At 55.1% G+C, this 25,087-nt stretch overlaps 1 protein-coding gene and 1 long non-coding RNA gene across 3 annotated transcripts in view; one reads left to right on the forward strand and one right to left on the reverse strand.

Annotated features, from left to right (window-relative positions):
* The window catches only part of RASGRF1 (Ras protein specific guanine nucleotide releasing factor 1), a 95,884-nt gene that overhangs the window by 18,807 nt on the left and 51,990 nt on the right, over nucleotides 1-25,087 (reverse strand). Inside the window, exons 11-22 of the mRNA XM_032469326.1 lie at nucleotides 22,104-22,167; nucleotides 19,993-20,129; nucleotides 17,742-17,824; nucleotides 13,454-13,702; nucleotides 12,096-12,469; nucleotides 9,990-10,115; nucleotides 8,193-8,363; nucleotides 7,536-7,642; nucleotides 7,023-7,135; nucleotides 4,867-4,927; nucleotides 1,996-2,099; nucleotides 482-566 (exon numbers count right to left, since the gene is read on the reverse strand). Coding sequence (XP_032325217.1) covers nucleotides 482-566; nucleotides 1,996-2,099; nucleotides 4,867-4,927; nucleotides 7,023-7,135; nucleotides 7,536-7,642; nucleotides 8,193-8,363; nucleotides 9,990-10,115; nucleotides 12,096-12,469; nucleotides 13,454-13,702; nucleotides 17,742-17,824; nucleotides 19,993-20,129; nucleotides 22,104-22,167 — 1,674 coding nt within the window. The remainder of the gene's footprint in view (nucleotides 1-481; nucleotides 567-1,995; nucleotides 2,100-4,866; nucleotides 4,928-7,022; nucleotides 7,136-7,535; nucleotides 7,643-8,192; nucleotides 8,364-9,989; nucleotides 10,116-12,095; nucleotides 12,470-13,453; nucleotides 13,703-17,741; nucleotides 17,825-19,992; nucleotides 20,130-22,103; nucleotides 22,168-25,087) is intronic.
* Nucleotides 97-4,733, forward strand: LOC106730253. Of its 2 annotated transcripts, XR_004315728.1 has the most exons (4): nucleotides 97-221; nucleotides 947-1,047; nucleotides 2,548-2,628; nucleotides 4,488-4,733. It is a non-coding gene; the product is annotated as an uncharacterized LOC106730253 (long non-coding RNA). The 2 variants fall into 2 exon arrangements; XR_004315729.1 differs by lacking the exons at nucleotides 97-221; nucleotides 947-1,047 and adding an exon at nucleotides 2,023-2,186.

The raw sequence follows: 25,087 nt of genomic DNA on the forward strand, positions 1-25,087 counted from the left end.
CACTTCCAGCCATCAAAGGCTCTTGGGTTGAAGATTAAATACAGAGGAATGAAAATACTGAGTGGAATTGACCTCAGGGCCATCACGAGGCTGGGAGTGGACTTGCCCGGTGGCTGCAGGGGATGGAGCTTGGGCAAGTGTGGGGAAGTTGCTGGGAGAGATTTTTTTTCCCTCACAGCTGGGCTGTGCGGCAGAGACAGGCCATGAGCCAGCAGACACTGGTAAGGAGACCTCCGGCATCTGTCCTTCAGAGTCTTGGTTTCTTTATATCTAAAACGTGGTAACAGCCCCCGTCTTTTAGGGTTAGTGTGAGCTTTAAATGAGATTTTTATGCATATAACTCACGGGGCTGGAGAGGACCCAGGTGGCCTGGTTCTGGCCAGGTGTACAGCCTGTTCTCCACCCAGCCTCTTGAGGGTCCCGCCAAAGAGAAACCTGCAGGAAAGGGCCCTGCCTTCCCCTCCCCAACCCCTGTACTCACATCATTGAAATGCTTAGTGGTTTTCATGATATAAGGGGTCCTTTCATTCTTCTCCAGTTTCATCCAGCCTTGTCCGAAGAACTCCCTGTAAGGGAGAAACCCAGGGTGAGTGAGGTTAGGTTTGCTGTGCTGATTTCTTTGCTTTCTTTCCTTTCTCAAGTTGTCTTTTCTAGGGGAGTAACTTTCTGCAGAGCCCTTGAGAAGGAGGGGCCCTGGGGTCAAGTCCAGCTTGGTCTTGTACCAGCCAGGTGGCTTTGGGGAAGCCCTCGATATCTCAGGGCCTCAGTTTCCTCATCTGTGAAGTGGGAATGACAACAATACTTTCCTCACAGCTTATTGCAAAGCTGAACTGAGAGAGGGTATGGGGAGTCACATCCTATACTGTGAAGTGCGGTGGGCTCATCGGGTCTGGTTTGGGATCCTGTTCCTGATAGGGAGAACTCACATTTTAAAGTCACTTTGCAGATGCTGGTCTGTAGAATGGGGAGGACAAAAGGCCACAAAAAGGGGCCAGAGCGATGGATAAAGCAGCCTGCAAGCCAAGCCAGTGGCGGCTTCTGGTCATGGTGAGCTCACGGGAAGCCACAGACTGTCCAGGCCTCCGGGGACTGTACAAGTGACCTGGAAAGAGTTCCCTGGGCTGGAGGGAGCAGATCACGAATAACTACTGTCTCGACATCCAGGAGATGTGGTAGCTTCCTAAAATGCTGCAGCTCTCCACCTGGGGGGGCAGCACCTGGGTCGGTGGGGCCTCTGTGCGTACTGGGGGGGCCACCTTTCTGGAAAGCACAGATGCGAAGTCCTACAGTGATTCATAGCCTCAGATTCGGTGATTCAAACTTTGGGAAACTATTCTAGGACAGTTGTCAGAAATTCAGAGACATATTTAGTTACGAGGAGGTTTATCCCAGCTTTAAATATAAAAGTGAAAACTGGAAAGAACCCCAGGACTTAGGGCGCTGTCAGGGAACGCTGTGCACTTATTAAAAATGGGGTTTACAGATACTATTTTGGTATATTGTTAGATGCAGAAGGAGCAGTACAGAATTATGTTGGTAGTACAGTTACAAGCGACATCTGGAGGGGGACTGACTGCAGGTCAGAGCAGGTAGCAGCCAGGCCTGTGGGCTTCTTCAAATTCGAGAGCTGCCCCGAGCCCTGCTCCTGCACGAGCCCTCACAGACACACACTCACGCATGTGTGCACATTTGTTCACATGTACATGTGTGCACATCCGTGAGCGCATACTCCTTTTCTAGACCTCCAGAAAAGGACTGCTGAGCTAGAGAGGCTTGTGTAGCTGCTGGGCAAGGAGGAAAGGGGACAGGGATCCTCTGCATCCCTGCTGGCATGCGCGTTTTTGTTTCAGGCTGTGGGGAATCACTCCATGCAGCTTCTCTGGAAGCATGTGCTTCAGGGGTGGGGAGGCAGCCAAAGGCGGCACCTGAGGAGGGAGGAGGGAGGAGGGAGGAGGGAGGAGGAGGAGGATCCATCTGGCACCCACAGCCACTCACTCATAAGGGATCTTCTTGAAGACGAGGTGGTCCAGCAGGGTCAGCTGCTCGGCAATCTCCAGGGCGGAGTGGTTTTCAAAGGGCTCAGCCTTCACGCCTTCAGCCTGAGGGGAGCAAGGTCCCGTTGAGGCCCATGAGGACGCCTCCTGGCTCTCTGGCCACTTCTCGAGGGAAACTCCCCCTGGATTCTGGTGAATGTTTGGGTGGGACCTGCCTCCCCGGGGAGGCCCTCCTGGCAGATGGACGAGTGAGATGAGGACAGGGAACAGAGGGGGCCGGGAGCCGCTGCAGCTGTGCCCCGTGTGTGCAGGCCTGTGCTGTGCTCCGGGATCGCCGTCTGGTCATCACTGCCCCTGGTGCAGGGACGAGACAACAGAGGCTTCCAGAGGCTTCCAGAGGTTACTGACTAGCCCAAGGCACTCAGCCGGAAACAGGCCAGCTGGGACCGGAGCCCAGGCCGCCTGACTCCAGGCTGTGGTTTGTCACTCCCTTCGGGGTTTGTCTGGGTCCACAACTGGCTCCCTAAAATTTCCTTTTAAACTTCATTCACAGATGCGGACCCACAGATGTGATTACCTCCTGGGACAGTCCTCCTGTTCTGTGCCTGGAAGACAGCTGCCTGCCTTCGTCCAGGTACTGTGTCCCTGTCCCCCAGGGCCACCATGGGCACCACCTTTAAAGGTGACCACCACCTGAGCCCTGTGACCGGGGGAATCTTCAGGAAGCACTGACGAGGGGACCGAAGTCCCCATGGCAGAGATAAGAGGAGGCCTGTGTCCTTGGACACAAAGGCCTCATGGAAAGTCCGCTGGATCTGGGAGGGCATGGAGAAAAGGGGGGAGGGGGACAATGTGCTCTCTTGAGAGGAGAGTCAGGAACAGGAATCCCCCGGCTCTCCGCCTAGGGGCCCCCTGGGCTGCAGGGAGAGGGGGCCGCTACCCTGCCCTGGTGTCCTGGCGAGCTGGCTCAGCCCCTGAAAGCCGCACTGATTGGAAGGAAAGTGGGGGCCACCCCACACCCAGGGAACAAGCCATCCCTCCTGGAGGGTGTCTCTCCTGCCTGCTTTCTCAGCAAAAAGCACTGAGGTCCTGCACTGCCAGGTCCCTGCTAGACAGCGGGGACAGAAAGACCAGAAAATACAGTCCTGGCTTCAGGGAGCTCCTGTCATGGGACAGGAGCAGGGTAGAGCATAGACAGGCAGAGGAAAGAGCTCCTAGTCCCGTGTGTGTGTGTGTGTGTGTGTGTGTGTGTGTGTGTGTGTGTGTATGTGTGTGCCTGTGTGGTGTGTGTGCCTGTGATGTCTGTATATGTGGTGTGTGTGTGGTGGGGGTCCATGTGCTCCCCAAGCAGAGTCACCCCGGGCCAAGAAGGGTCTGTGCAGAGGCTCAGATGCAGAAGCCCAGGGGTGGGGAACACGGTGCTACTGGGGAGCCCTCAGGAAGGCAACTGGGACATGGGGACGAGAGCTGGGATGCCGTGTTATAGGGTAAGGACCCTCATGGGAAGGAGCCCCCAGCCTCTGAGGCAGGTAGGGCATGTGGGCAGCTCAGCCTACTCCTGAAGACCCAGGATGGCCAAGCTGTCAGGACCAAGGGCCCTGGCCCGGTCTGGGGAGAGGTCTGGGAGCTGAGGGAGGGGTGAGGACCGCCCAGGGCCCTGAGGGGCCAAGAGACCTGGCCAGGAGAAGGTGCGCTGGGCAAGGACGAGCAGGCAGCTCCCCTGCCCCTGGGTGTGGCCTGGGACAGGGGCTGACCCTGGAAGCAGAGGCCAAAACAGACCATCCTGTCACAGGGCGTGGGAAAGCCCTCACAGCTAGAAGCCCTCTGCTCTTGCGTGAGGGCCCCTGGGGCCTCCTCCAAACTGGGTGTGCCCTGCGCAGGCTTTCCGGGCTCCGGAACCCAGGTCAGGGCCCAGGGGCAGCTCAGTGGTGCTTTGTTCTGGAAGAGCCACAGGCTACTCATGAAGGAACAAGGGGCCCTCGTGTTCTTGAGGGGCAAACATTCTGGGGCCCTGTTGGGAAACAAGAGCACGAGCAGCCGCGCCCCTGACCGTCCCGGCCTGGGGGCACCGCCCTGCAGTGCTGCGCCCGGGGGCAGGGGCCAGCTGCTCCCTGGGAGGCCCCGCCCACCCCCAGGGAGAACCAGCGCCAGGGGCCCAGAGGGGAAAGCGGAGGGGAGCAGTGGGCTCAGGGCCCAGAGTCCTAAGTCCTCACGCTGGCTGCTTGGAACAGACTGGGGGTCACTCAGTCAGTCTAAGTGAGCCCGCCTGGGGCCGAGGGGCCCGCTCAGTCTCCATCTGTGCGGAGGTCAAAGAGGAAGAAAATGGACGTGGCAGGGTTATGGGCTGAATCTGCCCACCAAAACATGCCGAAGTCCTCAGTCCTGGTACCTGTGACTGGGAACTTATTTGGAAATAGGGTCTTTGTGGACATACTCAGGTAAGATGAGGTCATTGAAGTGGGCCCAAATCCAAACGACTGGTGTCTTTACAAGAAGGGGACGCTCGCTTGGACATGGGGAAGAGGATGCAGAGACACACAAGGAGAAGACGACCATGTGACAGCGGAGGCAGAGACTGGAGATTCACTGCCACCGACTGAGAAATGCCCGGGGCTGCCAGACACTGGAAGAGGCACGGACTGAGCCTCTCCTAAGGCTTTCGGACGGAGCGTGGCCCCACTGACACCTAAATTCCAGACTCCTGGCCTCCAGGACTAGAACAAAACTCTGTTGTTTTAATTTGTCTCGGGTACTTTGTTACAACAGCCCAGCAAACCACCACGGGGGTCACTGTGCTCCCCTGGGGGTCATGGGGTGGGGAGGCCGGGGGAGACAGGCTTGGCCGGTGAGCAAGAGGGCAGGCCCGCCTCACCATCTGCGTGATCTCCTCCAGCGTGATCTGGTTGTCACCCGGGTCGTCCTGGGTCAGAGTCCTAGGGGATGAGAAGGCGCAATGAGCCCCACGCAGCCCATCCCCACACCTCACCTCAGGGGCAGCCCCCTCTCCATCCCCTCATGCCAGCCCCCCTGCCCTTCTGTCTTTGCTCTGCCATTTCCTTTGCCAGGAGCCTCCTCTCCCCTTTCTGGTCACTGATTCTTCTTGATGGGCTGCCCTCGGGATTCAGCTCCCTGACCCTCTTGGCTGGGTGAGGTCCCCTTCTAGGGGTCCCTCAGCCCCCAGGCTTCTAGTGGCCTCAGCCCCAGTCTCCCCATGTTGGAATGGCTGCGTATGCGCCCGACCCCTGCTAGACTGGCCGGGGGCCCCTGAGGGCAGGGTGATGTCTGATTTGTCCCTGTTGTTCTGGTACCCATCCCAGGGCTGCGCATACGGCCGGTGATCCTCCACGCCTGTGGGATGATGGGATGTAGCTCCAGGCCTGGAGGACCAGAGAGGGTGGAGATACTGGGAAGCTTTCTAGACGGGAGGGACAGAGGACAGTGAGGGGCAGCAGCATCGTGGCCCAAGACCCAGAGGTGGGATTGTGTTGAGAGGTGGCTGAGTAGAGTGGTCCTGAGCAGTGGTGGGGAATGAGGGTGGATCCTCAGAGTCAGGCCAAGGAGCTTCACCCTGGCTGTGACAGCAACCGTGAAATCTGGGGATGGGCCTGGGAGCCAAGCTGAAGGTAGGGGCACAGTCAGGAGCCCGCTGGACCTGGGTTGAGCCACTGGGACTCTCCCTCCGAGGAAGCGATGGCTCAGAGAAATCGCACCGGCATTTCCACAGCTGAGCTTGGCGGGTGGTGGCGGTGTCTACCATCCAAACCGGGGCGGCCCAACTCCACAGCCTGCTTTTTCCCCTGCACCCAGCAGCACCCAGAACAAGCCCCCTGACTGAGGGTGGCTTTGATCAATAAAGTCTTGGGGACCCAGCACAGCCCTGCAGGCCTCCCAGGGAGATGAGGGGATGGGAGGAGCCAGTGGCTGACTGTGCGTGCGTGCGTGCTTGCATCTCAGGCTTGGGTACTGAAGTAAGGGAGGCCTTGAGGAGCTCCTAGGATGCTGAGCCCGAGGGAATGATGGGGCCTGCAGCATGGGCCTTGGGAAAGCAAAGCGGATCATCTGGCTGGAGGAAGGCTGGAGACTTTGGGTTGTAGGCAGGAAAGTCTGGGTCAGAGGCCATGGCTGGGGCACACAGAGGGGCAGCTGGAGTTGGCCAAGAAATGAGGAGGAGAGGCCTGAGCCTGAGCTCTTGCGCCTGGGCAGGGCTGGGAGGGCAGCCTGAGCCAGCAGAATGAGAGCAGCGGGTAGACGGCGGGCCTGTGCCCGACGCCCCCGAGAGCTGCAGAAACACCAGCGTGATCTCACTGTGGCCTCATCACAGTCCTTGATGTGGGTGTTGTTCACCCATTTTACAGAGGAGAAAAATGAGGTTCAGAGACGGGGCTTGCCCAAGGTCACAGTGAGTCGCTGGCTGAGCCAGCAGGGCTTGGACATGAGGCTGCCTGACCCCTGACTCCAGCAGGAGAGGCAGTCTGGGCAGGAGGAAAAAGTACAGGTTTGGGGATGACTGAACTCAGTGCAACAGACATTCCCTGAACACTTAGACACAGGCGCTAGTCCGTGCTGTCCAGCAGAACCCTCTACAGCGACAGGAATGTTCTTTATCTATGCTGCCCGACATGGGGCCACCAGCCACCTATAGCTAGTGTGACTGAGGAACTGAATTTTAAATTTTCTTTAATTTTAATTAAGGTTTAACAGCCACATGTCGCTAGTGGCTACCACACAGGCCGGCATGGGCTGGACAGGTGTGAGCAGCTGTGGGCACAGATGGAGAAGCAGGCAGCCTTCTTATCTCAAAGGAGCTCAAGGACTGATGGGGGCAGGAGAAGGGAGGACACCTGGACCACCCACTCCAGAGCCTGGCTGCAGAGGGGGTGCCCGGCCCCCAGGAAGCCCAGGGCTATGAGGTCCTCCAGGCCCACGTGCCTGAGGCAGTGCTTTGGCCTAGGAGGGCCCTCCCCACCTCCTTGCCTCTGGAGGCAGAAGGCAGGGTCCCTATCCCAGCAGGCCGTCCTCGGCCCTCACCTGATGATGTTGGCTGCTGCCTTCCGTTCCTGGGTCAGGAGCTCTGGGTCGTGCATGACCTCCTCCAGGAAGCTGATCACCTTGCATTTGAGCTCATTGTTGGTCTCGAAGTCCTGCGGGGAAGATGGGAGGGTGGTTCTGGCTACTGTATTCCAGCTGCCCTGCAGTGGTCCTGGCCCGGCCAGAGGAGGCGGTGGCAGGTTGTGCCTCTGCCCACGGCGGGCCGCCTGCCTCATTTCCCTCTTCACTGGCTGCGTGGCAGGCCGCCAGGGAGCCTACAGACCCGGAGGTAAAAGGCACTGGGCAAGGACCATCCTTTGACAGCTGCACCCCTGGCCCAGGCTCTGGGAGGAACCCCTGCTGTAGACAGAGGCCCCTTGTTCCTGCCTTGAATGTTCTTGATCCCCTCCTAGGGGATCTGAGCAGGTTCTCTGAGAATATCAGGGCGGCAGTTTCCTGGGGTCCGTGGTCCCCTCAGGTCCGCAGAAGCCCGCCCGGGGGGCTCCCACCCACCTGAGAGTGCTTGGAGACCCAGTGGCGGAGCACGTTCAGGACGCGGTTGGTGGCTGCTCTGCGAATCACAAACTCCTTGTCTCCGTTCCTCTGGTCGGGGGGAAACCCTGGCGGCACACGCAGCAGATGGGAGAGAGGGAATGTGAGGATAAGACACAGAGCCTGGCTCTAAACTGGATTCAAACCCCAGTGCTGGGTAAGCGGGGCTGCTCCGCATGGCTGCTGGTGGGAGGGCCGTGGGCAGGGGATGAGAAAAGATTCGATAGCCAGTCCAGGTCCTGACCAGTAAGCCTGGATGTCACAACTTCCCAGTGGACACAGTCCACACATGCCCACTTCTACTGGACCTCTGGATCTTTCAAAGGGTGCTGGAGGATTCTGGCAGCCTCTCCAGACAGGGCCATGCGGGATCAGAGCTCTCTGGGGCCCCCGCTGCAGGACCAATGCCGTGGAAGTGGGTGGTGGCGTGGGGGCCGAGGCTCCTGTGGGCCGTGGGCTTTACTCTGAACAGAGGTCTGCCAAGCAGCAGAGGTGGGGTGGGGAGGAAGGGGGCTCAGCGCTGGCCAAGCCTGGAGCAGGAAGCACTCAGCACTCGAAGGGCGACAGGTCCCCGGGGCCACGGCTGTCATCACTGGCCGTGAGCGGAGCCCACCGTACCTGTGCTGGCCAGGGACATCCTCCGGTACTTCTCCTTGTTTGGGGTGCCCTCGTTGGCGCCCGCGGTTGCTATGGCAAAGGCGGAGGCCGCTGACAGGGCACTGCGGTTGCTGTCCAGCTCACGGCAGGAGGTCATGACGACTCCATTATTGTAGGAAAAGAGCGGGAACTCTGGGGGGAGCATGGACCACCCCTCAGCCTTTCCTGGTCCAGCCCTCGGCTGTCAGGAACCCTGGGGTCCTGACAGGCTGTGCTCACTGCACTCAGGGCCTGTCAGGTGGCGGTGGTGGGGTCTGTTCCCCTGCTGAAGTCCCCGGGAAGGGGCAGGCCCATGCCACCCTGACCCCACCGACTGGGGGTGTCTTCGGGTAGGGAAAGCCCCTGCCTCCCCCTGCTTCTCCCACTGAGATGAGACGGTCCCGCCACCCTCTGCTTTTGGGGAACCACCACTTCCTTCCCTCTGTAGTTTCAAATCCTTCACCTCTTCAGCCCAGCTTGGCACAGGCCTGCTTGAGGACAGTGTCATGAGTTTTCTTACCCTTTCAGTCTGTTTGGAAATGAACACATGACCTGTATAGTGTGTGACATCGATGACTCATACGGAAGGGCTCCCTGGCACAGCGGGGTGGAGAGAGCCCTGCACTCCAAGCCCTCACCCCTTACTAGCTGCGTGGACTTGGGTGAATTACTTATCCTCTCTGAGCCTGAGTCATCTCTGGATAATAGGGATATTAACACCTACTTCAAAAGGTGAACATAAAGATTAAAAGAGGTAACATGGATGGAAGTACGTAGTAGAGCGTGAAAAGCTATATATATACAACGGAATATTGATGCTATTAACAATAATAATTGTTATTTTTCAGCAGTCATGGTAGTAGAATCTGATTCCAAAAACCTTTAGCTTCATCTTGTAAGTCTCTGCAGAGCAATCCATACTCAGGACAAAATAACAGTGCTTTTGCTGTGAGCAGCAAATGATTTATTTTAAAACCTCAAAGCTTATTTCTGGAATTTGGCTCTGTCTCCATGAATCTGCTTTAGGGTATCTGAGAAGCTGTGGCAGGCCTGCGGTGTCCGAGCAGTTTCTCTCTGCAGGTGGGTGACCCTGTGACTTATTGGGTCTCCTGGGAGGGCCTGGGTAGTCAGGGAGCTCGGGGTTCAGGCTGTACCTCGTATGTGGGAGCAGGGGCGGGAGGGGCTCCCGTGAGCTCGCGCCTCACCCCTGGTATCTCAGAGCCCCGCGGTGTGCTTTGTGGGAACCAGGGACCCAGATGGCTCCTTGAGGACCTTCCAGAATCATGAGTCTGAGACTAGGGTGGGCATCGCCACAACCTCTCGGGGAGACTTCTCCCTTGTATGAAAATCAGGAATGACCCGGCCCCTCTGTGCGGTGTCAGATGGCTCAAGGGCGGGGCACAGAGCTTGACACGCAGCAGCAGCTCAGGAAACACCTTCTGAGTCTGATCTTCCATGCATGAGCCCACATTCTGGGCCCTCCTGCCTGTATGGGGTGGGCTATGCAGTCTTGCCTGAAGTCGGGGGTTGGGGGGGTGGGGTGGGGTGGGGAAGTGGCTCTGCTGAGCTGAAGAGCAGGACCAGCCAGGGTAGCGGCCCCAGAATCACCCCCAGGGTTACGAAGGGCAGTTAAGTTCCTGCATGTAGGAAGGAGTCACTCGTAACACAGAAGGGCTGACACACACTCGACCTTCCTCGGGCTGACCCGCTGCCCTCTCCCCGCCTGGATCTCACACATCCTCTGGACTCTATCTGTAGTTTCGGACTGGCGAATTGTACCTGAGGAATTTTTGCTTTTGACAGATTTTGGTGTCGTCGGAGACTTGGTGGGGGATGTCTCGGCATCACCCTCGTCACTCTGGTTTTGATCATTATCTGACTCTTCCCTCATGGAGACTTCTGAGCCTGGGAGAAAAAGAGGAAATAATTTTGCATGTCTCAAACAGTCATTGATTTTTAAATTCAGGCCTATAATTTAACGAAGCCAAACAGAGTAAGTTTGGGAAATACCGGCTGAAGAAAGTTTAACAGCTGTATTTGCCATGGGCCGCATCAGACCTTCCACGTGCTAACGGGCCTTGTGCACCTCCAAGGGGCCTTTTGCTCTCCCAGGGCCTCCTCAGACTTCATGGGCACAGCTGGGGATCTTGTTAGGATGCAGATTCTGATTCAATAGTCTGGAGCCTGCATTTCTAACAAGCTTCCAAGTGATGTCCACGTGGCTGGTCCATGGACCACACTTTGAGTAGCAGGGTACCACCTGACTCCCTGCTTTTTTGGTGTGTGTGTGGAACATCTTAGGGTGACCATCTACCCCGGCCTGCCCAGGGAAGTCCTGCTTTATCCCTGTTGTCCCTGCGCCTGGTCACTATGAAAAGCATCCTGGTTTGGGCAGTCCCCCTAATCTTGGGAGACTCATGGTTTACACACTTTGGGGAAAGCTGATGAATTACATTAAAAGTCCAGCTCTGGCGTGGTGAGATCTTGGTCAAAAACTCTTCACCTCTCTGGTCCTCAGTTTCCCCAATTAGAAAGTAAGTGGAGTGACACTTGACCTCTTTGAGAACCCAAAGAAAGCTACAGGTCTTCTGTTTAGAAGCGAATGCACACACACAAGCACAATGCGGTGCACAGGCAGGCAGGCTCAGGGCCCGCTGGACCGCAGGTCGAGAAGCCCAGTATGAGATGACCTCTCAGGACCGTCTTGCACTACGTGTCAGGACGTGACAGGCCTGGGTTCACTGCAGCTTCATGTCAGATGGAATTCTGTGCCCTTGTCTGCTGCCCTGCCGGGGTGTCTGCGCTGCTGCGGGATGGCATGTGGGGCTCTCTGGTAGGCTGTTACCTTGGTTCCTGACTTGGAGCTGTGCACGTGACCTGCTTACTGTATGTGCCACAGTCAGTGTCACTTGGTATTAGAGCCTCCTGGGGGCTTTACCCCTCCTCGGCTGTGCCTTCTGCTGGGGTGGGTCCCTCTGTCTTCCCTCTTCCCAACTCAGAGGAGAGAAATCCCGACTATCTTCATTGTTTTTACAAAGGCTGCCTCCTCCTCAAAGCCCAGGGCTTCCGACCAGCCCAGGGCTGTGCACATGTTTGTGTGTGTGCGTGGGCACACATGAACACGTGTGCTAACCGAGACAATGCTGGTGGTACCCAGGATGTAGGATTGACCTAATGTAAGACGTAGCCAGACAATCCTCCAAATAAACGTCATTCCAGAATGGTCAGGGCTCTGAGAGCATCATCTCCAGCTGCCAACCCACGCTCAGGGCTCCAGGGATGCTGAGCTCCACGCTGTTCCCTGAACACGCAACACTTTTCCTTGCTCCTCAGTCTTGCCCACTCCTTTCCCTCTGTCTATGAGGTTTTCCCATTCCTCCTGGTGAGAATCTAGATCTAATCGGTCCTCCAGGAAGTCTTCTGACTCTCCTGACGGCTTCCCCACACCATCCTCGGTGCCCCTGGAGCACCCCTGAACACACATATCAGGTGCCCATGTTTCCAGTGTCTGGTCCTGCTCCTCAGCCACCCTGTGAATTCTGGGGGCAGGACTTAAGCCTAATGACCTCTTCTTTCCTCGGCCTTGACTGGGGCCTGGCCCAGGACATGTCACTACAGAGATGGACAAATACATGGCTGCAGCAGGAAGCTGTCGTCAGGCCAGCGGGAAGCCTGGTGACGGGAGTGACACTCATCCTTCCCAGCGATTTGTTGGCCCCTTTGCAGCTGGGCTCCCACGTACGGCTGCTTGGCCCCCTGCCCAGGCTCTGCACATCTGGCCGGGACCCCCAGCCTCCCCTCCTGCCCCGTGGGAGCCTGACGGGGCTGGGCTGGCCTCAGTGGGCCGGTGAGTGGGGGTGCGGCTGGGCCCTCAGATCCACTCACTCTGCTTGCTGAGAGCTGAGGGCTCTTCAGGTTTCTCAGGGGCCGTATCGGCCTCATCCGGAATCTTGCTGGCAAAGGTGCTGGACACATAGAGCTTGCTGGTGTCCAGTGTGGCCTTGCTGAAGGGCGACATGGCCGAGTACATGCTGGTGTAGCCGTTGGAGTTGCAGCTGAGGGCGGCCAGGTCCAGGGCCTTGCCACCCGTGATGATGGGGATGTTCAGGGAGAGCTTCCGCCGGCGGCTGGGCGACGACGTCTTGGTGATGGACAGGGGAGGTGGTGAGGAGAACTTGCGGGTGGCGCGGGGGGACTTGGGGGGGTCGCCGTACAGGAGCTTGTTGTTCTGGCCACTGGCGAACAAGAGCTCCAGTGACCTGCGGGGAGGACAGGGGACGAAAACAAATGGTCAGCGTAGGCCTGACTGCCTGCCCAGGGGCACCCCCGTCTCTGGTGGGTGGGTTTGAGAGGCGGCCAGGCCAAAAGGATCACGTGGCTAAATGGCCTGAGGCCAGGAGTCCATAGACCCGAGTGTCCTGCTTTGGGAGGAGGGCACGGGCTTTGGTGGCACAGGTGCATCTGCCTGATGCTTCCTCCTCTGCTTCCCTCTGGTCCAAAGCAGCCGCTGACCTGAGACACTGTGGGTCCTCCTGACCTGCAGGGTTCTGAGAAACGCCTCTCTGAACCCCCCACGGGCCCGTGTCACCCAGACGCAGCAGGGGTGGCCGCCAGTGGTCTCCATGAGCCCAGGGCCCTGGGTTCAAGTCCTCACTGCCAGGGGCCCGGGAGCAAGGGTCTTGGCCTTTCTGGGTCCCAGCTGGCCCATCACAGGGCTGAACTGCCACGATATAGATGGAAAAGATGGCCTTGACGCCAAGGCTAAGGTGGCCTGCCCTCCGTGTGCTGAACCACCCCAAGTGTGTCAGAAGGATGTGGTCTAAACAGAGAAGGGACAGGATTCTCTCTCTCTCCTTCCACCCTCCCTCCCTTTATTCCTCCTTTTCTTTCTCATTCTTTCTTAAATGGGGAAGGTGGGGAGGGGTGGAGGCTTCCAGGAGGGGGCTAATAGGTGAGAACAGGGAGGACAGAGCAATATAATGCACCCCTACCCCCAACTCTACGCCACCCCAGGAGCCCGGGGGAGGTGGAGAAGGCTGGGACTGAGCAGGGGCATCAGATCAGGCAGGTCAGACCTCCCCACCTCTTTGCAGGAGGTGGGCTTGGTTCCTCTGTAGGGTGCCCCACATCCCCCCACCCAGTGCAGGGCACAGCCTCTCCCCAGCCACTCCCAATGTCGAGCTCAGTTTCCCTCCCAGGCCTGGAAGGTCTGTGGGTCCGCCTGGGAGGGGGAGGCCATCCACCTGGCGGGGATGGCGCTGATGGGCTTCCTGTAGATGGTGATGAGCTTGTCCAGGACCACGACGGCGGTGGTGAAGACGCGGTAGGAGTGCAGGAAGGTGTTGAGGAAGTCGATGCTCAGGAACCGCAGGTCCGTCAGCCTCTCCAGCAGCCGCTCCACGCTGGCGTACCGGATCTGCAGCACTTTGCAGGAGTTCATGGTTTTGCTGAAGCGAATGTCTACGTCATCACAATATAAGGAGGCATCGGACCTGGGGAAGGAGGAAGGACCAAGAGGAGACTTGGGTCTGAAGTTTCCAAGTCCACGGCCATCTCCCCGACCAGGCTGTGAGCTCCCTGAAGGCTGGACCATGGCCCAAGCAGCACGGTCTCCTCAGTGTGCCAACAGCCAAGGACAGAGGGACTGCTGAAGGACTGGGTGGCTTAGGATGGGAACAAGGAAAGCTCTGGGAGACTGACATTGAGGAAGAATGGGCTGCGTCTTCTTTTTCTCAACAATATCCTAAAAACCTGACATTATAAAACTACAAATACTGGATGAAACATAACAAATTAAAAAATTATGTGTTACTCAGTTCACAAGATATAAAGGAAATCTGTTCACACAAAAACATGGGCACAAATGTTCACGAGGGCAATGTTCATAATTGCCAAAAAGTAGAAACAACCCAAATTTCCATCAACCAATGAAAGGATAAACCAAATGTGGCCTAGCCACATGATGGAATATTATTCAGCCACAAAAAGGAACGAAGCACTGACACTTGCTACAACACGGGGGAATCTTGAGAACATGCTCAGTGAGAAAAGCCAGTCACAAAAATCCACATATCATATGATCTCATTTATATGAAATGTCCAGAATAGCCAAATCTGTAGGCACAGAAAGTTGATTGGTGGTTGCTAGGAGATGGGGGAGCGGGAACTGGAACTGCCTGCTAATATGTATGGGGTTTCTTTTTGGGGTGATGGAATTATTCTGGAATTGGACAGTGGTGATGTTGTACAATATAGTGAATACATTAAAATCCAGTGACTTGTACACTTTAAAATGGTGAGTTTCATGAATTATATCTCAATAAAAAAATAAGTAGAGACAAAAAGATGCAAAGGAAATTCCCAGGGGCCAAAAATGAAGAGAAATTTGGAAACAAGCTGATGCTGTAGCTGCCTTTAGGGCATCTGCTGCCCTTGAAAACCAAGTGCCTCAGGTTTCAATAGAGAAGGAGATGAGGCCTGGGCCTGTGGGTGGAGGGGTTTGGAGTGAGACCCGCATGTAAAGCTGGGAGCCTTGAAGGGCTACAGGCTCAGTGAAAGGTGGCCCAGGAAAATCTAGTTTGCATGTTTTCTGTATTAGCCCAGCCTCTGGGGGGTGGGTTGGGCGGGGGTAGAAAGCTCCCTTGAGAATGTCTTATTTGCCCTCCCAGTGGTTTTGGAATACAAATTCATACTACCTTTGTGGTCTGGGAAGCCCAAACAGAGCATATAAAAGTGTGGTCACAGGATGTAATGCTCCTGAGGCAACTGGTGGAAACAAATGCAAAACCTTTCTGGAAGGGCATCTGTCAACCAGGTTCTAAAAGACATTGATAGACAGACCCCTGCTGAAAATGAGCTTGCAATCCCAAACTAAAAACCACACGAGCAAGTGTCAGCAGATACAATAAATAGCTTAATTAAATTTCCAAGGGTCTAATTTCTTTTCTAAGTCTAAAAATCCCAAAATTTTTGTAACTAGCTGCCTCGCCTGCCAGCAATCTGCTGACAGCTTCCCTCCCTTAGCTATGAAGAGCTATAAAGAATGAAGCTGGCTTTGTGATGGTCAGTCATTGTGAACCTCTGGCCCCTGTGCCAAGGTTGGGTGGATTTCTTAGAAGTCTATTCAACCTTCTTAGCCTTTGTAGGGAGAGGTCATCCTCTCTTTGACCTCACCTTGGCTTCCTATTAAAGCACTGAGGAGCGAGGATGGTATAGCTCAGTGGTAGTGTGTGTGCTTAGCATGCACAAGGTCCTGGGTTCAATCCCCAGTGTCTCCATTAAAAAAAAAAAAATTTAATTGCCTCCTATCCCCTATTACCCCCCAAAAAAACCCTTAAAAATTGAAAAATAAAAAGCATTGGGGTCCATCTTCAGCCTGTAGTATATCAGCTGGACTAAAAGTGACACTGTTGGGCAGGTGTCCTGGATTGGATCTATCAAAGTCCTTCACCTCTAGCCAGAGTGATTTCTGCATGGGGTAGGAGTCTGATCCAAGCCGGAGCAATCTGAATCTTTCCCTGAGACCTTCCAAATTGGATCTGGGAGCAGCAAGTCCCGTTCCTCTCAGGCTGCCAACACATGAGGACAGGTGTCTGGTGCAGTCAATGAGACTGTAGTGGGCTGAGGACCTGAGGACTGAGCTGGGTCTAGACACCCACAGGTCTGTTTTCCTTCAGCTGTCTGTGAGCTTGACGCCCACAGCCTCTGCTGGGTGTAATGGGAACCAGTTGCCCTGAAGAATGTTGCAACCCACAGCGCCCTCTGGTGGTTAAACCACAGGACACATGTTTCATTGTCTCAGGGGGATTCTATCATGACTCCAGTAAGCAGCTGTAGTTTTTCACTTTCTGAACACTGTGAATCTTTGTAATCATGTTTCCCTTTTTGTTTTGACTGCTGAGAGGCTTGGAATCAAGTCTATTGCTGACTTCCTGCAAGTGCACAGCAAGTGCAGTTAACCTCATTCGGGCTTCATTTTATTTTTCCTTCCTTATTTTTTGTTTGTCCGTATTCCTTACACATGGATGACTGTACGTTATCTAGTTGTTTTTATATGTATTTAGCAGGCAGCCTTAAATCTGTTTTGTCTTCTGGTGGGATATGATTAGAAGATGATATAAATGAATAAATACATGACATTACTGAAAGGATAAGCTTGGGAACCTTACCATCATGAGCTCACAGGGAAAAAAAAATCTAATTCAGTATCAATTCAGCCCATAATGCTTGTCATGGCAGGAATAGGTTTAGCATCTCTGGTGATGTGGGAAGAACACAAGGCTTGGAATCAGAATACACAGGTTCAGATGATACCTGTAATACTTGTTTCTTGTGTGCCCTTACACAGGTACTTATTCTCCCGGACTCAGTTTCCTCATCTGTAAAATGGAAATAACAAGACCTACCTCAAAAGATTTTTGTTAAGAACTTAATAGACTAAATGACCTAAGGGACCTGTAATATTGTCTGGCATTCAGTAGACAGTAAATAAATGTGGACTCTGCAGTCACTGGCTTTTTAGAGGGTGCCTACCGCCTAGGAGTGCAGGAAGTGCTCAGAAGAGGTGAGCAGACTGGATATAGCCTTTCACACTGTCCTTAAAGGTTTTTCTTTGGAAACATACCTAGGATTTGAAATATTAATGGATAAATAACCCTTATCGACCACCTCCAATGAGCAGGGCAGTGGGGATTTCTTTTCAGGATGAGAAAAATAGAGAAAAAGCACAGGGCCTACAAGGACAGTGCAGTTTGACAAACGTCCAACCTGAAGAAACAGGAAATGATTCCTTCCAAGGCGGCTATGCTGCAAGACACATCTGGTATGTGTTTTCACCAAGATTCAGGGAGATATATGTTGCACCTACAGAACTGCAGGAAGCCACCAAGAAGAGGGAATAATCTGAGATCAGAAAGATTTCCTGTGCTCTGGGCAGCACAATGCGCCGGGGGTCGGGGAGCTGGGTCTTGGCCTGAGCCAGGCGGGCAGAGCAGGCTGGGAATTCAGAGGTCTGGATGGAGGCCAGAGAGCCAGCAGGCCACCCGGTGGGCCCCCTGAGGGGGTCAGGCGAGCAGACACTGGAGGAGAAAGCATGCTGGTGCAGGCCAGGAGGCTGCCCTGCCTGCACGGTCAGAGAGCTGTGTTCAGTAGGATGCCACCGTCCCCCCACAAGTCCCTTGTCCCTGGGGTTGCTCAAACGAACACGGTGGCACTGGGGCCTGCGTTTTGGAAGTGTTCTCATTTTGTAATTAGGAAAAGAAATAAAGCTATTAAACAAAAAAGAGTGTATAAATCGTCTTACCTGATGTTCTATTTTAATCAGCCTAATACAAAAATCCACATTTTCAAGACAAACAAGAAAAACTAAGCCAAAGCCATCATCCAAATAGACATTAACTCAAAACAAACAAGCAAACAAACACCTAAAACACCTGGAAAGACGAAACCCAGCATCTTCGAAGCCCCTTGCTGGCTCCAGGTGGCCCGCGGTCTCTGGAGCTCGGCCTGGGCAGGGCCACTCAGGGCACTTACTTGATCATCTGCGGCACCGTGACCTTGGAGTTCTCCTCGAACGCGTTCATCATGAGCCCATTGCACCGGATGTTATCCACACACTGGAATCAGAGAGGACCCCAGGGCTCAGAGCCTCAGCCTCCACTCTGGGACCTGAGTGTGGGGTTCACGTGCCCTGGTGCGACACAGGGTCCTCAACCTCCAGGGCATCGTCGAGGCAAAGGCAAGGTCAACGCGAAGCATCCCTTGGACTTCAGTCGGAAGCCCCCAGTTCAGTGACCTTTTGAGTATTAACTTGACCTCCCTGGGCCTTAGCTTTCCTACCTGCAAAATGGGGGATAATGGTTCCTACCTCCTTGGGTTGTTTGCAAAATGGAAGCGTCTGACCCTGGCCACCCTGTGGCTGACCTCTGAGATCCAGTGCCAAGGTCAAGATCAGACCCACAGTGCTCTGGGATGTCTCCCCGGGGAGGCCGGCTCAGCAGGGCCTCCGTGCCCCCTGCGCGCGGGTGCTGTCCTGCACCCTGTCCTCTGCCCACCACAGGGCCAACACTCTGAAGCTGCGGCTGGTTTTCCATATAAACTCCCACCCCCGGGGAGGTAAGGCTGCCGGCACTGGGGGAAACAGACAATTGTATGGTATATTCAGCCTCTGAAAAACCACAAAATCCAAATTTTTCTTTGAATAAAAAGTACACCTCCTCCAATAATAAAAGATACAAAGACACACTTCTTCCTCCTCATTGCCCGCCACCCCAAGCCACCACATTGCACCATGAGAGGGTTTATCCTAGGCCTGGGGGTAGGGGCGCATCCCAGGAACTTCTGGTTTTGAGGATGTATGTGTTGGGGGAGGGGTCCAAGTCCCTAGAAGGTGAGAGCAAAGAGGCTGGTGCAGTGGGTGCTCCCAGGCCCAGTCCTGGTCCCAGCCAGGCCCCCTACTGTTTGGGGGCCTCCAGAGGAAGCTTTCCTCAGTTGCCCTTCCCAGCTCCTTCTTTCCAGCCCCGCACTCTGAGACTTTCTTTAGCTCTGATTCTGCCAGCAACCCTGAAACGTAGGGCACCTGGCCCCAGAACAGAGCTTCCTGGGGGCATCAGAGGGCCTGGGGGCCCTGACACCCATTGGCATCAGCCATGTAGCCCTCAATGGGGCAGAGGCCCCAGGGACACTCTCCAGGCCAGTGGCCCTGAGCCTTTGATGGCTTGCTGAGGACAGGAAAGGGCCACGCTCGAGGTTTCCAGTTTTCCGGTTTCCCCGGGACACGCTAGCTGTGTGAAGACGTGGGAAGACTCAGCAGGAGCAGACAGGCACCCGCTACACGCCCTCCCCATCCCGCCATCCTCTGCTGGGGCTGTGAGGGAGGCAGGCAGGGCAGAGGCAGTGGTGCATGGGCAGTCAGGGCAGCGCAGACGTGAGGCATAAAAACGAGGGGCAGGGAGTGAGTGATGGGAGTCCCCCTTAAATGCAGAGGAGACTCTGCCCCCAGTTCTCCATAAATACAGCTCCCAGGCCCCCTGCTCAGAAAGAGGGCCATCTCCTGCCTCGCTGCCCCCTTCCTCCGTCAGCTGCTACCCTAATACAGCCACCTGCTCTGCAGAGCGCAGACCTCAGGCAGGCAGCCCTAGAGGAGTTTCTCTGCTGTTGGGACAGGGCTGCGCGGACTCAAGGCCCTTGCGGGGCCCAGGGAGAGGCCTGTACTCGGGCCGGAAGCCCGGCGCTGCCGACAGCCTCTTTGCAGACTCAGATCTCTGCCTGATCCTGCAGGGAGGGGCCCACAGCCCCCTGGGTCTGTTCTCCGGTCCCCGGGGAATCTGTGCTTCCTGTGCAGGCAAAGAGGGAGGGTGAAACCTAGGCTTTGCGAGGCCTTGGCTCTCTCTCCTGGCTCTGCTACATCCAACATCCTTGGGTCATGGTGCTCAGACTTTCCCGTGGTACCAGTGACCTGGGGTGAGTGCTAAAATGCAGGTTCCCAGGCACCACCTCAGAGACTTGGATCTAGTGTGTCTGCAGGGCTGGAGGGGAGAGCCCTGGAATGTGGAGCTTAAAAAAATCACCCTGGAGATGATCCAGATGCACGGGCTTCCCAGACCACTCTGCAGGTGGCCCAGGGGCCTCTGAGAACTGGGCAAGTAGCGGGGCTCAGCCTCGGCTGGGGCTGCCCCTGGAGACACCGCGTCTCCCCATCAGAGCCCTACAGCTGCCCCCGGACCCCCAGCCAGCTTAGGTGTGAAGGAACCACTTGCTTTCAGGAACAGGTGATGCTGCTCACCTGGCTGATGTCACTGGTCCACGCCGCCTTCTCCTGTCTGGATGAGGCCACGAGGATGACCGTGAAGGGTGGGGAATCCTTTGGCTCCACCCCGATCTTAAAATCCAAGTGGTCTATGTCTTGGCCGGATCCTTTGGCTTCCAGTTGCAAAACACGGAGTTGGCAGAATGAGTGTGGGCCTTTTTTGAGTCGGAAAACATTTGAACGGTACTCTGCCTTACCCATCGGCGAAGGCACTGCATCGGTAAGGCACCAGGGCACTTGCTGGTTTCAGAACATTTTTTTAAGGTGAGGAACCCCACTTCACAGACGGAAAGACTAAGCCCTGGGGTGCAGAGCGGCTTCCAGCCACACAGGGGCAGCTCTGAGTCGGAGCCAGAAGAGCCTCTGGGAATCATGGGTCGACCCTCTGCCCTCATCGCGCCAATGGGGAGCTGAGGTCCCCAGGGAGGACTTTTGTAAGATGCCCAGAGGAGCAGCTGCTAAGCCAAGCCTTGCAGCAGGGCCCTCCTGCCCCCACAAAGTGATCCCGGGGCCAAAAGGAGAACTTCAGATCTTGAGCTTTTATGGACGGGGCTGGACATTTAGCTCAGTCGAGGGCTCCCCCAAGCCAAAGTAAATCCTAGGTATTTTTGTTACTGCTCTTAATCTGAACTGTTCCTTGAACTCTTGGAAGCTGTTTGTTTGGAAAGACTGAGGTCACAGCTCAGGGATTCCTTTCGATGCAGCCGCGTTAACTGGGAGTACACTGAATGGGATGGAATGTTGTGGCTGGTCTGCCACAGCCCTGGACTCTGCTTGCTGGCAACGTGACCATGGGGTGGTGCCCTTCCTGCTCTGGGCCCCAGACGTCCTCCTGTACGAGCAGAGTGGGATGTAATGGCTCTGAGGTCCCCACCCCTTCTGGTGTTGACACTCGAGAATTGTAGGATTCCTTGCTGGGCACAGGAGAGCCTGCTCCACGTGGTGACTTGGGGATGGGATGGTGCTGGCCCCTCTGAGAAGTGGGGTGTCTGGGTGTTGAGTGGGGGACGTGTAGGGTCCTGCCTCCACTTCCCTTGGCCTTGCAGGGAAAAGAACTTTGGGGCCTGACGACTCCACTTGAGTCTGGACCAGCTGTGGCCAAGATGGAAGGAGGTGGCGCTGGTAAGAGCCCCAGGTAAACTGCTGCACATTTATTCTAGCCTTGAGGGGCCACCTGGAGTGAAGAGTGCAGAGCTCAGCTGGTGCTGGGGCTGACCAGGGTGCATGCGTACAAGTGCATGTGTGCGTGTGCGTGCGTGTGTGTGTGTCCATCAAGTGTGTGTATGGGCTAGGCTCTTGGCCCCTAGCAAACCGCAAGCCTGACACCAAGGCATGCTGGGACTTGGATCTGAGGTCCTTCAGACACAGCCCTGCCCTGAGGAGCCCCAGTCCGGGGAAGGGCAAAGATGCAGGGTTCAGCTTGTGTATCCCCATGGGCAGCATCCAGAGCCATGGCTGGGGGCCAGTGAATGAGGGAGACATGGGACAACTTTGGTCCAATCAAGAGACAGCAGTGACCCCACCCCTTAACCCAAAATAATGACCTCGTTCCCCAATTCTGATTCTGAGAAATCCCATGGAACGCCCCCACCCCGAGGCTTTCCAAATGCCTGGGCGCTGCCCTCTCCGCATTTCCCTGTCTGACCCCTCTGGTGTGTTGAGGCCCCACTCTCATGCTCCTTTCTCCCTGAAACCTTGCCTCCCATCCTGGCCACTCCAGTCCCACTGTGGGGGATGGTTCCCCTGCACTCCCCCTGGCAGGGGCACATGTGTCCCTGCACACTCCATTCTTTTCTACTGGAGGACAGAGATGGGCTGGTGCCCCCTGGTCTCTTCCTTGAGGCCCCCAAACTGAATGGCACTAACAAGTCCAGGGACCCAAGAAGCTTTGAAGGAACCAGGAGGGGTGGGGGAGGCTATCACCTACTGGGCCAGGGAGCTCCTTCTCTAAGGACCTGGCCCCTCTGGGTTCAGGACCACCCTTCAGCATCCTCCCTTCCTCCCAAGAAAAAACCAATGCCTGGGCCCAACCCTCTGGGGTTAGTGTGTGTGTAGCACACAGGCTTGCATGTGACTGTCACACTCACCTTCCTCCTCCGTGCTTTCTGGGTCCTCCAATAAGGTGCAGTCAATGAGGGATATGACTCCATTCTGAAAAAGAGCAGGGGCCGCCTTGAATCAAAGTGGGAGATGTGCTAGTTTTGGCGTCCTGGAATATCAGGATGGGAAGGGACTTTAAAAGTGAGCACGTATGTGTGCATTATATGCTGAGTGGGCATTTTGGTTTTTAAATTAAAGAACTTTATTTTCATATAAGAAGCCCAATGAAGCGGCTCCAATAGGATTGGCTCAGAGACACCTTCCCCAAATGCGGGTCAAGGTCGGGCTGGGGGCGGAGGAGCCAGAACCTGGCTCGTGTGGCCTCTTCTTGACCTACCACAGCTCCGAGACAGCACCTCGTAGCCCTAAATCTGCAGAAGTTGGAAAGCCCTCGTATATATCACTAGGGAAACGGACCTGTCTCAGGTATGGTTATTCTGATTTTATAGGTGAAGAAATGGAATCACAGAGTTAAATATCTTGTCCACGGCCATCTGGCTGGTTAGTGGTAGAGTCTGGAGAGAGCCTCACCAGCCTGATCCCAGCTGAAAGTCAGTTGCTGGGTTTCAATTACTAAGAATATCTGGAAATCTGCCCACCTCCTTGGGTGTGCGAGCATCTCTCGGGTGTGAGATCCCTTGATGCTGTAGTGAGAAATCAGAGCAACCACACTGTGCTGGTTATAAAGCACATCCACAAATTCTTTGACACCCTTTCCGTCAGAAGATGAAGGCCACTTCCGTCCTCTTGAGTGTGTGCTGGACTCAGTGACTTGCTTCTTATTTAGAGAATAAAGCAGAAGTGATGGGGTGTGGCTTTGGGATCTGCAGCCTCCTACTTGCTTTCTTGTTGTCTCTTGGACCACTTGTTTTAGGGGAAGCCGACTGCTGTGTCACGAGGAGAGGGCTACGGATGAGGGACTGAGGCCCCCGCCAATAGCCATGTGAGGGGACCATGCTGGAAAAGGATCCCCAGCCCCAGTTGAGCCTGCAGATGATTGCAGCCCCAGCCGCCACCTTGACTGCAGCCTCATAGGAGACCCCGAGCTACCCACATCCACACAGCTAAGTTGTCCTGATCTCCTGACTCACAGAAACCATGAGACAACAAATGTTTGTTTTAAGCCACTCTATTTGGGGATAATTTGTTACACAGCAACAGATAAATAATAGAATAACTGATGGTAACAAAGATCTGGCCATGCAGCTAATCTATATACGAAAACGTCTGCAGGGCAGGCAGCCACCTGGGAGACAGAGGGGGATGGGAGAGGCATCAGAGCGGCCCCAATCTTGGGTTCTGCTTCTTGTTTGGCTCCTTGGTGGCCGCAGGGGAGCCCCCAGGTCTTGGTGGGCCTTAACTTGCACAGTGATGTTACTGGGCTTGATAATCTCGAAAGCCCCATCTAGCTATAACCATCTGTTGCTTTAAGTTCAAAAAAATTCTTACGTTAGTTTTAGATCTGGCGGAGTGGTAGCATGCCCCTTTCAGGAGGACTTGAGGCATTCATTCTGTTTCCAATTGCGGTATTTAATGAGAAGTGGTTCGAATTTTAGCTTATGGTTTAAGAACAGACGCTGGAGCCAGACTCCCTGGGTTCAAAGCCCCACTCTGCCCCTGCTGGCTCCTTCCAGAAGTCTCTGTCCCCTCATCTATACAAAGGGGAAAGGAATAGTACCTGCCTCGGTGGGCTGTTCTAGGAGTTAAATATACATGAAGCATTTGGGTTAGTGCCTGGCGCCCAGTATCACTCTGCAAAGCTTGCTATTGTTACTATTACAAGTTCACACTCTACAACTAAGAGTGACAATGACTGTTATCTATTGAGCACTTACCAGGTACCAAGCCCGGAGCCATGGGCTTTGCACCCACTCCCTCACTTAATCCTCACAGTACTCCTGAGAAGTAGGTACTTTTCTCTCCCATTTTGCAGGTAAAGTAAACGGAGGCTCATGAAGTCACCCACTGGTGAGTCTCAGTGCTAGAATTTGAGCAGCACTTGGGTTCCGTGTTCTTTACCAGTGTGCAAAGAGACTTTAAAAACTCAAACAAATGAACAACTCCCCAAACCAAAATACCGTAAAACTAACAAACATAAAAACACATGCTTTCAGACCAGGAAGCGACCTTAAAGTCTCCAGTTCAACCTGCCCCTACTGACCCCCCACCTGCTGGGGGGATCTGTCCCCCTAGCCTGGACAGAGATCTTCCCAGCAGAACCTCCAGAGCTAATAAATAATGACGGCTTTCCTTGATACATGATTTGGTGGAAACTGGAGTATCAGTGTTTGTAAATGAATTCCCCCTTGTGCAGCCAACCGACTAATCTGTCGACACGTTAACATCAGCAGTATATTCCAGGAGCCAGGGCTTGATCTGTGAGCTCTGCAGGTTAGGGCCAGGCATCCAGGGTCTGCAAGGATGATTTCCCTGATGCCCTGGCTTCATTAAGGGCACCTTCTGGCCCTTTTCAGGCTCCAGAGTGTTCAGATTTGAAATCTGCCAAAGCGAGCTTCCGCGGGGATGGACACAGGGCTGGGGAGACTAGAGCCGCTCGAGACCGGGGGGGCCTCCTCCCTGGAGCAGGTGTACGGCCACCTGCCTGCCTCCGTGCACGCCTTGGGTGAGGCCCCTCGTCCCTGTTTTGCAGATGAGGAAGTGAGGTGTAGACGGGGGCGGGGAAGATTTCAGGGTCACACACGTGTAAGAGACAGAGGTGGGACGGGTCCTGAGCTGACAGCAGCGAGACAGGCCATGTGCCGTGCTGGGGGCAGCAGATTCTGTCCGGGGTGTGGGCTCTTGTGCTGGACGAGTGAGTGCCTGAGGGGGTGTCAGGAGGGGCTCGGTCTGAGCTCCTTTTGACTGGAAAAGAGAGGCTCAGGCTGCTGCCCTGTCCTCCGCCACGTGCCACCATTCCCCAGCTGCCCCTCATACACCTGCACACGGGCCTTTTAAGGGCTCCTCTGGCCCC

Source organism: Camelus ferus, chromosome 27, assembly GCF_009834535.1.
Source record: "Camelus ferus isolate YT-003-E chromosome 27, BCGSAC_Cfer_1.0, whole genome shotgun sequence".
NCBI classification, from domain to species: Eukaryota; Metazoa; Chordata; class Mammalia; order Artiodactyla; family Camelidae; genus Camelus; species Camelus ferus.